The 10404-nt window shown below is 37.5% G+C and overlaps 1 protein-coding gene and 2 non-coding genes across 3 annotated transcripts; 2 read left to right on the top strand and 1 right to left on the bottom strand.

Annotated features, from left to right (window-relative positions):
* The first annotated feature begins 5199 nt into the window (after window positions 1-5199).
* LOC148297959 (small nucleolar RNA snoR8a) lies at window positions 5200-5287 on the top strand. The gene has a single exon (XR_015833344.1). It is a non-coding gene; the product is annotated as a small nucleolar RNA snoR8a (small nucleolar RNA).
* A 464-nt stretch (window positions 5288-5751) lies between these two features.
* LOC148297958 (small nucleolar RNA R24) lies at window positions 5752-5847 on the top strand. The gene has a single exon (XR_015833180.1). It is a non-coding gene; the product is annotated as a small nucleolar RNA R24 (small nucleolar RNA).
* A 727-nt stretch (window positions 5848-6574) lies between these two features.
* On the bottom strand, window positions 6575-10042 carry LOC110763164 (growth-regulating factor 2-like). The gene is made up of 4 exons (XM_021965926.2): window positions 9374-10042; window positions 8459-8674; window positions 7812-8175; window positions 6575-7564 (listed from the first exon to the last, which is right to left on the bottom strand). The coding sequence occupies exons 1-4, from the start codon at window positions 9741-9743 to the stop codon at window positions 6745-6747; spliced, it is 1770 nt and encodes a 589-aa protein (XP_021821618.2). The 5' UTR covers window positions 9744-10042; the 3' UTR covers window positions 6575-6744.
* Window positions 10043-10404: the final 362 nt, after the last annotated feature.

Here is a 10404-nt window from a genome sequence, read left to right as displayed (position 1 = left end):
AATATGTGAGATCCAACGACTGGTCAATGGGCCTTTCATGCTGTTTTTCTGCGTTACCGGCCTCTCCAATCCGATTTCAGATGAAGCCTGTATTATGTTTATTTATTTGAAATGGATATTTCAACTCCTAACTTCCACCATATTTATTATGGGAGATTCACTATTATACCTAATATATGAGCCCAAATTATAAAAAACCTCTATATGAAATGGACTTTAAAAATATACCCAAAGCCTATTTACAATATAACAAAAAAGCTTTTAACTTCTTTTAAATTACAAAACAGCAGCTATCATTTTTTTGATTTTTTTGGGGTTTGTTTATAGAAATTAAATAGTGTATGGTTTATTTATAGTTTTAGTGCTAAAAATAGGTATATGACTAAATATCTCATTTATTAATCCATAATGACTCAAAAATTATATAGGTTACACATTAAAATTCATAATACAATACTTGAAAATCATAAATTAAATTAATTACTAGTAGTAGTTGATCTAACTCATTTCTTCCCTCAAATTAGTCATGACTTCCCCTCATTTCTTCACTCAAATAGTCATGACTTCCCCGTTTTATTTAAGGTACTTCAATTCGAATTTTACCTACCAAAGTTTGTGTAAATGTTTTTTCTAAATATCTTTTGTTGCTTATTTCATAAAATAAAATTCAAATTTTACCATATCAACTAAGCTTCAAAAAAATTCAATTATAGGACAAAGCAAATCACTAATTCTAAGGGGGATCAAGAGCTGGTGTTTTCAATATCAAGCTTTTTTTTATTATGAACCAAAGTCCTTGTTGAGGATTCCACAAATTTATCAATAATAACCATACTCTCATTATATCACAAATTAATGGTTTGTCTCCACTTTCATTAAGTTCTTATTGTAGCTCTAAGTGATTAAAGTATTTACCCTTATTCATGACGAGGTTCTGAGTTCGACTTATTTCCTTCCCTCAATATCTCTTGTACTTTCCGATAGACCAAACTCAAGAAAGGAGAAAAACGAAAGTTGAAAACATGATAAAATTCCAAACCAAATATTGCAACATCATTTTCTTAAAAATGATCACCATGAAGATCGTTATCCCTACCCATAGCTAGGGCCAAATACACATACTAATTGGAAATGAACCAAGTCTAAAGTGGTCTGTCTCTATGATAGGGAACCCGAGACACCCTGACCAAACTATCATCCCTTACACTGCTCGACCATTTACACGACAAGTCAAACCCAAACCAACTCCCCAGTCCAGATCGAAACCGATATTTATTGGACGACGTCGTCTTGTCCTTTGCCTTCCCCTCGGGGGGCTTGGTGCACTCTTGGAAGGCCACTAGAAAAGGGTCTTCGTGTTTTCTAAGAGCCTTTGTGGAGGAGCTTCTTGAAAGGGGCTGAAAGGTGCAGGGAGGCAGAGGCAGATGAAAATCTTGGAGAGAGAGTTTAGGAGGAGCCTCACCACAAGGGCAAGGTGGGGGTGGCAGCTCTCTGTAGGGGTGTGGTGGTTGTGTGGCTTTGGAGACACCAGGCTTGTTTTCCCATGAGAAGGGCACCTTGCCTAGGGAATATTGGACCTTGCTTTGACTGCTCATACTTGGGTTTTTTCTGTATGGTTATGAAATTTGTGGAGAAAATGAGAATATATATATATAGTGAGCTATCTACATATACTTTGTGGGTTTTTCTTTTTATCTTTTTTATTTTTTAAGCGGCAGAGTTCGATAGGGCCAAGCAAAAAAAACGTGAAGGGGATCTGAGAATGGGGTTTTTTTCAGTCACTAGTTGATGCGGACAAGTTATGTGCTTGCCCTTTCACTTGACAAAAAGCAATAAATCCACAAACTACATATTTGTTTGATGACATAGGAAGAAAACTATATCTTGAAAAGTAAGTAAATACAAAGGAAACCTACAAAAAATAAATGAATTGAATTAGTCCCAGATAGCCCATATTATATTATTTTTTACTTCATTGCATTCAAAAAACAAGACAGAAGCCAAGTAACTTTTTCTTATTTTGCTTCATATTGCAAAGCCAAAATGTATTGTGATATTACCAGTAGATAAAATTACAAAAAAAATATTTAACTAGTTTGGTGCACGTGTACCACATGAATTAATTCCTTTCATATCTGATAACAAGTCTGATCGAATCTTTTAGCTCGATAAAAATGTGAAGATAAAACAAGAGCTTGATGAATTTCCAAAAAGCACTGCGATATTTTCTTCATTTTTAAATGAAAATACGAAGAGGAGATTATGGATGAGATTATTGTAAAATTAAATATAAGTGGTAGAAAAAGTCAATAAACTTTCGATTTCAAATTATCATAAAATGAAAATAGAGATGGGAAAGACCAAGATAACATATAATGAAAATATAATAATTCAAAAAAAATTTGGTGTCCGGCGTGTTAATTTTTATTTAGGTATGAGTGGAAGATTGAAGGGAAAAGACAATGAATGGGTGATAAAAGAAAGATTACTGTGTTATCGTGGGCCTGGCTGACTTGGTTATATTATTGAATTGAAATTTTTGGTGGGGAAATGAAAGTTGAAGAAGCCACGAGACAAACTTGGATGATGTTTGACTGAATTCATATTTAACTTCTTTACATGCACAAAAGACAAGCACCATAGACTTTTCTGTCACATTTAAAAACCAAAGTTGAAAACTTCTCTTTTATTTTGCCAAGGTTACCAATAAGCATTTTAACATTTGATGTAGCTAGGTGTGAGTTAATTAATTAAACTTGGACACTAAAGACACACGGTATATGTGAGAATGAAATTACTGTGTGCAAATAGAAAAGAAGAATTTGAGTAGGGAACAATTGGGCTACATGTTTCATGTACCTATCATTGCCACATTTGGGTACAATTTGCAAGTCGAAACTCAAAAGGAAACTTGACCAATTTGTAAATGAAAGTTACAAGAAATAAAATCTTATTGAGTTCGATAATGAAAGAGTAACAATATTCCCACATCATGATGATACATCAATTTATAAACAAATGATAGGGGGCCTAAGGCCTTTATGTGAAGAAGAATAAAGGACAAAATGAAACACCAAACTTGGTAATCGAAAACTACACAAATGGACCACGTTCATATTTCTTCCTCTATATCTCTCTCTATTTGGGAAGACAAAAACGACACACCGTAGGCCCTTTAGGTAACGTGAAAAATATGAAAAAACGACAAATAAAACACTGTTTGGTTGCCATCAAACGTGGTATCTCTCTATTTAGGAGACTGAGGCATTTTAATTACACTGTCCTCCCTAACACCACAAGAATACTTGCATGAGAAACTGAACATGGTCTTAACTTTCTTCTCACCATAATTTCCAGCTGGACTATTAGGGTTCTTGGCTTTGCATTTCATCAAAGCAGCCAAAAATGGGTCTTCTTCCTTTTTAACACCGCCACCCATCAATCTGAACGAGTTTAACCTAACCGAAGGCTGAATAGAACACAGAGGAAGACGGGTTTGCCGATCAACCACCATAAACCTAGCACTCCTACCTGGGGATGTTGATAGACAAGGAGGCGGCCTCAGCTTCAACGTTAAGTGCTCCATGTTCAAATGCTCCGATAGTACTTTATGATCGCGATGATCATGTACAACCGTTACAACCTTGGACATCCCGGGCTCATTCTCCCACGAAAAGGGTACACTAGCCTGAGATGGCCGTGGCATAACGGCCTCGCTGTCACTTGATCTTCTCCGGTGCATGGTGTTCAAGTAATGCAATGATAAATGTTTTGGTTTAAATTTATGGTTGCGATTATGTGCTAATCGTTTGCCTTTAAATGGGTAGCTAAATGTTGTTTCTGTGTTAGGGATGCAGATATGAATAATGGGAAAAAAGATGGCAAGCTCCTTTTCAGTTCACGTCATTGATCAATAACGTAGAAAAGTTGTGAGGAATATATAGTTTGGCTTTAGCTATAGGGTTCTCTAACAAACTTGGATTTGATTTGGTGGCTAATGTTTCTGAACACCCGAATTGATTTTCAGATCGGTTTCAAATAAATGAGGCGTGAGTATGAATCTCAATTAGGGTATTTTCTTTTCATTAATGTTAGGTATTTCTTGTTTTTTTGTTTGTTTTTTCCTTTCCTTTTTAATTACATGTACTTATCACTCTCTCTCTCTCTCTCTCTCTCTCTCTCTCTCTCTCTCTCTCTCTCTCTCTCTCTCTCTCTCTCTCTCTCTCTCTCTCTCTCTCTCTCTCTCTCTCTCCATGGACAATGATTTTTCATCCATATATATATCCATCTATCTATACGCTTTCAAATTGAAATTAATAAATTGGGTATCAATCAATTTATGATCATAAGAAATGAAACTAAGAAGTTCTTTATATTCCATTTTGAGTAATGATTTTTATATGGGATTATCTATAATCCAATATTAGGTCAATTAAAATATTATGGTTTGGTGAATCGTGGAGCGATCAAGACCTTACAATCAAAATCGATCAATTTAACCAACTAAACAATTTGGGCGATGATACTTTGCTTCAAAATGATGGAATACATACGTAGTTTAAATCTCAATCCCTCGTTCATACATTATACATATAAAAAGATAAACAATCAACTCATATCCTATTCCTATCCATGGAAACAAGTTAGGATATATTAATTTGTACGAATTGGAATATCTTAACTTCATATGGAAGCTATATAGTATTTTAGTTTAGGTATGACCGTATGAAAAATGAGGACAAATATTATATAGTTTTGAAGTTGAAGCTACAATATCTTTTATTTTGCGACAGAAACCGGGCCTCTGTCTTCAGTTTTAGGTCCAAGCTAGTTGGCCCAATTGTTCACTTATTTCAAGTCCCAATATAAAATACATCAGCGTCGTTTTTAATATGATGACACGACACCATCTTCACTGCCGTTTGACCTCCGGTTGATGTGGGCGCGCTAGGGTTTTAGGGCTTCCCCTCACCGTTCTCTATAAAAATATGAAAACTGGTTGAGAAAGCAGCAACCACAGCGGCCTTGAGTTTCCTATTCGTCTACTTTCCACTGGTTTCAAACCCAGAACTCAAAACCCTAGGATTTTGAGATTTCAGGCCTCTGGGTAAACACATATGTTTTCTAAATCTATAGATTTATTTTTTATGATTTAATCTGTGAAGTTCCATTTCCTGTGATTTGTGAATTTGTGAAGGGTTGGTTGCGATGATTATAAAAATTCCTCGTTCTGAATGCTATAGCCATGGCATGACAGACACCTATACACCCATAGAATATGAGCACCAACCCACCCATTTCAATTATGTCAATTTTAAATTTTCTTCTGTTTGTGTTCAAATCGGCTGATTTTTCTATCATCCATGAGCTTGAATTTTTAATTTGGCATTAGGGTTTTGTTTGTTCTTTCTTCCCCATCAGTAATTTGATAATATTTTGTTGGTTCTGGATCGAAATAGGAGTTGATTTTTGAATCCACAGAGCATTTTGCTATAGTGCTTTGTGTTTAGACATCTCCTGAAAGTAATCATGGTGGTGTTTAAAGCCCTAGTTGACAGAACTAAAAAATGAATATGGGGTTACGCACACCTCCACATTATCTTCAAGTAATAACCCTAGAAGTTAAACCATTATGCTTACCCAGATGGCTTTGTGTTTTGGATTCTGATCAAAATTGGATCATCATTTTAGATTTTGGTTCAAGTGACATTACTTTCTGAGGCAGATGATTGACATTTGAAATGACACAATGTAGCAGTGATGAGCAGCTAACACGTAAGAAATTCCCATCTTTTGTAGTTGGGATTTTCAATGAAATTCTCTTGTTACGCTTGGCTTCTGAGCTCTCCTTTTTTTAGCTAATATAGTTAAATCCCAAAAGAAAAAGTTTGGGTCATAAAATATTTTCGAAATTGTAGAGAAATTGGTCTAAAGATAGGACATCTTGATTCTCAGTTTGTATGTGGAGTAAAATGATACCGTAAGACCTTACCCTAAAAAAAGAAAAACTGCAGAAAATCAACCTTTTTAAGAAAATAGAATCAAATCACACAATACAAGGGAGGTTGCCATTGCTACTTGAAGCTTTGATACTGGACCTGTGATGTTGCTGGCTAAAACATATCTCTCTCCTAGTCGTTTTCCTCCAACAAAGAGACTGTAATGAGGGCTTCACAGCAGCTTTGATTCATCATGCTTTCAGGCCTGCCCAGTCTTGGTGGAGCCCACCTCCTGTCCGGGCTGGATTTGCTTGGTGGGATGTGTTTAGCCAGCCCAGGTGGCCTTTTGCCATGAAAATGTCACCGCTGGAAGTGTTGTGAGAGACAAAGAGACTGTAACGAGTAGTTGCCAAGTCTCCTACTCAAGAGTAGTTGCCAAGTCTCCTACTCAATGTATAACGTAATTATACTACCATTGAAACCCACATATTCACATCTGAAGCTTAATATAGTTGGACAAGCCTCCTGTCACATTTCCAACAAGGTCAAGTCTGGCCGGTAAATTGTACATCTTCAGATGGAATTGGTGCAAATTTTTCATTTTGTTATAAAAAAGGAACATGAAGCGATTGAGGGAACCAACAACCACAAAAGGAACACATACTGAAATTGAAGAAAATAAGTAAACAAGACTAGATATTTAAAAAAATAGGATCCAAATTAACTGTGACTAATTATGCTTGGCACTACAGATAAAAACTGAATCTTGTTCCTTCACCTAAAGGCCTCAGAGTCTGTGAAATGATTACAAGGCAGGCAAGGAGGAAGAGTCCAACATACTGGAACCAAGGAGGTTATTATTCTCTGCTCTTGGGCTACTCCCTGCACTGCTATTTGAGAGACACCCGAATGCTGTCTTCTGTAAGACCCCAGTAGGAGATGACCCTAATGAAGAAGGGCTGTTCTTATCCCATCCCTCTGTCATAAGATTAAGCACTGAAGAGTTCTTCAATTCTGCTGCAGTGTTGTTATTCGTATGGTGCAAAACCTCCCCCAAAGGACCACCAAGTGAAGTCTCCCAACTGATTGGGATCCAATTTGCTTGCTTACTGTTTTGTGCATTGAGGGCACCTCCTACTCCCAAACCCATTGGCTTGGGGTCTAGTTCACGCGAAAGCCGGAGTGGGGAGAGAGTGAGCTTCTCGTTGTTTGTAGAGGAAGTGGATGGTATGAAGTCCGAGGAAGCAATGGGGATTGAAATTGACAACTGGGTTCTGTCTGATTGCATGTCAAATTGGTCAGGCCAAGAAATAGCTGGGCGATCGGATTGGTTTTTAGGCCAATCGTCGATGAAGTGGCGAAGGGAATGCTGTTGTGAGTTGGTTTCTGCAGGGTCTGTCAGGTTCTGTGATGAAGAACCATAGTTTCTGCAGCTCATTAGAGAAGATCCTTTCTGTGATGGGTTGAGGAGGGAGTCAGAGGGTACAAGCCCAAACTCTGTTCTTGAGGATTCTTCATATCCGATTTGCTGTTTCTGGATCAAGCATGGGTTCTCTTTAGACAACATGGAGGGGCCTGGTGTTTGATGCATTCTTTCACCCACATTCTCTTTGTTCATGAACATCCTAAAAACAAAGAGAAATCAAAATTAAAATTTTTTATAAAAGAAAGAAAGAAAGAAAGAGAATATGTGTTTAAAGGAGACCAGTCACCATCAGCACTGAAAAGATGATGATATAATTGATTCCACAATTCTTTGGATAGTAAAAGTAATGAATGTGGTACTACTCCACAATGCCAATTTTAGATGTCCAGATTGAAGCCTGAAAAACGAATAAATGCTGAAAAGATACAAAATTGAATCTGCTTTACCTGTTCATCTGAGTGGCTGCAGAAGAATTAGATGCAGCAGGCTGCAAGCTCTTGAGCTGTTGGTTGGCAATGCTGAGGCTGCTTGAACCACCGCCAGCGGGCATGGGCACCGAGGATGCTGATGAAGAAGCCGAAGGCATAAGCTGCTTTGAGGTGGTGGTGGTGGTGGCAGTGGTGGTTCCAGCGACAGGTTCCACAGGCTTTCTTGAACGATGGCGGCCTCTGTTCATGTGCCGCTCACAATATTTTTGGTCAGGAACGGCATCTCTCCAGCACCGCCATTTCTTCCCATCAGTCCTACGACACCTTCCTGGCTCAGGATCAGTGTTGTTGGAGAATCCCAAATGGATAGGACCCCATCCCACTGCACATATGCACACACCCAAAAATGAAAAACTTAGAATGCAAGAAAGGAATGAAGAAATAAAAACCCCAATCTTGGTTTCGGATGCAGAAATTTGACTTGTGGACTAAGTTATGTTCATTGTCAGGCACAAACATGATACTAAAATTTACAGAATAACATGTGGAATATAGATACAAGAAATGTTCTTGGATTAGTACTTAACAGTTGAACATTCTACTCTGTACATATAAATAGCATTTTCTAATTTTCCTGAGGAACAGAGAAGGATGAAGTTACATACATGTATTGGGCCTCGGAAGTCCATTTGGAAAGACAGAATCAAGGGCCTTCTTTATTGGGATGAGCAGATTAGATGGTATAGGCACATTTGCAGTAATGTATTTGTAGATCAAGGCCTGGTGTTCTAACTCCATCCATTGAGATGGAGTGAATGGCCCTCTGGCCCCTGCTATAGCCCAATGCATGGCAGCACCATTGAAGCTCCCAGTACTGTGGCCTGCAACAGAACCAGGTAAAGAAAAGACCAGACAGAAAAGCCAAAACTTTAAGAAACCATTTCATGACTATCTGATAATTTTTTTTTTTAAAAGAGTTAATTATTTGTCAGTGTAGAAGATAAAGAAAGTGTGAAAAAAAGGAGTTGGCAGTATACCCAAAAATTATACCTTGACTGTGCATTTATGGCTACAACAAGAAATTAACAATCATGAATTTCTTGTTTTTGCTAGAAGAAGGTAAAATAAAGGGGAAAGAAGGGGAAAAAGAAAAGGAAGAGAAAAAGGAATCAGAACCAATCAAAGAACAGGTCTTTGTTAGCTAGTTCTTATTTCTCCTCCAATCCGGGCTTCATAAATTTTTCTTCTTTTGTGCCCAACTAATCCAAAGTACTGAAATTTTACCAAAGCCATCCCCTCCCATAAAACAAGCAGACAAAAGATTTTTAAGGAAGAGAAAATATTTTCCACTTTTTTTTAGCGCTTGACAAGACTCAAAACCAAGACCATGGATGTTCCATGAAAAGACCTTCCACCAGTCCTCTGCTTGGGGAACCAACCAAAGCCAACATCTTTACCAAAAGCCAAAAACCAACCTCATGAACCCAAAAGCTCCATGCAATGATGCAAGTGCCCATATGTTAATTAATATTAAACCCACATAATAAACAACACCCTTAATTAAACTGATGATTATGTACCTGCACTTCTATTGAAAGCAGATAATGGTTGGTGAAAGTAAGGCAATGAGGCATTTTGAGAGCTCTTGTCAACCAAAACAGCTTCTAAATTGGGAGAATTAGAGAAGCTCAGCAATTGCTGCCCATCAGAGAAATGAGTGCTGTTGTTAGGCATTGTCTTGGAAGCGGAAAGAAAATCATCAGTCTTGGGCAGTTTTGAGCTTCTCCAATCTTCTTCAAGAGTGCCTGCAGATCTCCCCTGCTTGTGGAGCCCAGATCCGTAACATTGGTGCTTGGTCTCCTGATCTGATGACGAACTAGCAAGAGAAGCAAAACCAGTTTCTGCTGCTGCACCCCCCAACCCATCAAAACCCACCACCCCAAAATCCATATAGAAAAAAAGCCCACCTTCGAAGAACTTATTTAAAGTCTTAAACCCCCCACCAGCTAGAGGCTTAAGATAAAATGCAACATTGGGTCATTGCCTAAAAAAGACACAAGCTTTAGAGGGTGGAGAGAGGCGCGTTTTAAGAGCTCCTCAGCTTTTTTTTTTTGGACGAAAGAGCTCCTCAGCTGAAACTGAAAAACCACACTGGTTTTTGTTTAGCAAGTTGATATTTTGAGTGAAACATTAAATAATTGGAGAGAGAGAGAGAGAGAAGGAGAAAAAAACTTGACCGCACAAGAATTGTACTATGGTAGAAAAAACACTCCATTATATGGCAATGGCATCTCCACAACGACAAGTATTGCATTGGGATTCAATCTAAAAACTTGTTTGACTCATTTTCCATGTATGTAACTCACAAACTTTCAGACCCAAAAAAAACACAAACTTTCATTTCAGTTATCCCTTGAGCTTGTAAAATGTGCATATCTTCTCTGCACTGTCTTTGTCTTCTTTAACTAAACAAATAATATTTTATTACTTGTCAAGTTTGATAATTAAGTTAAATATTTGATTTAATTTAATACAATGTTTTAGAGAACAAATGATAGAAAAATCTGATGCCTTGTGGTAGGTAGTGTTAAGAGTTTAGAGGGGCGTACTT

This window comes from Prunus avium, chromosome 1 (assembly GCF_965620075.1).
Source record: "Prunus avium chromosome 1, drPruAviu1.hap1.1, whole genome shotgun sequence".
NCBI lineage: Eukaryota > Viridiplantae > Streptophyta > Magnoliopsida > Rosales > Rosaceae > Prunus > Prunus avium.
The sequence above is the reverse complement of the archived record's forward strand: the minus strand, read 5'-3'. Positions and strand labels throughout refer to the sequence as shown.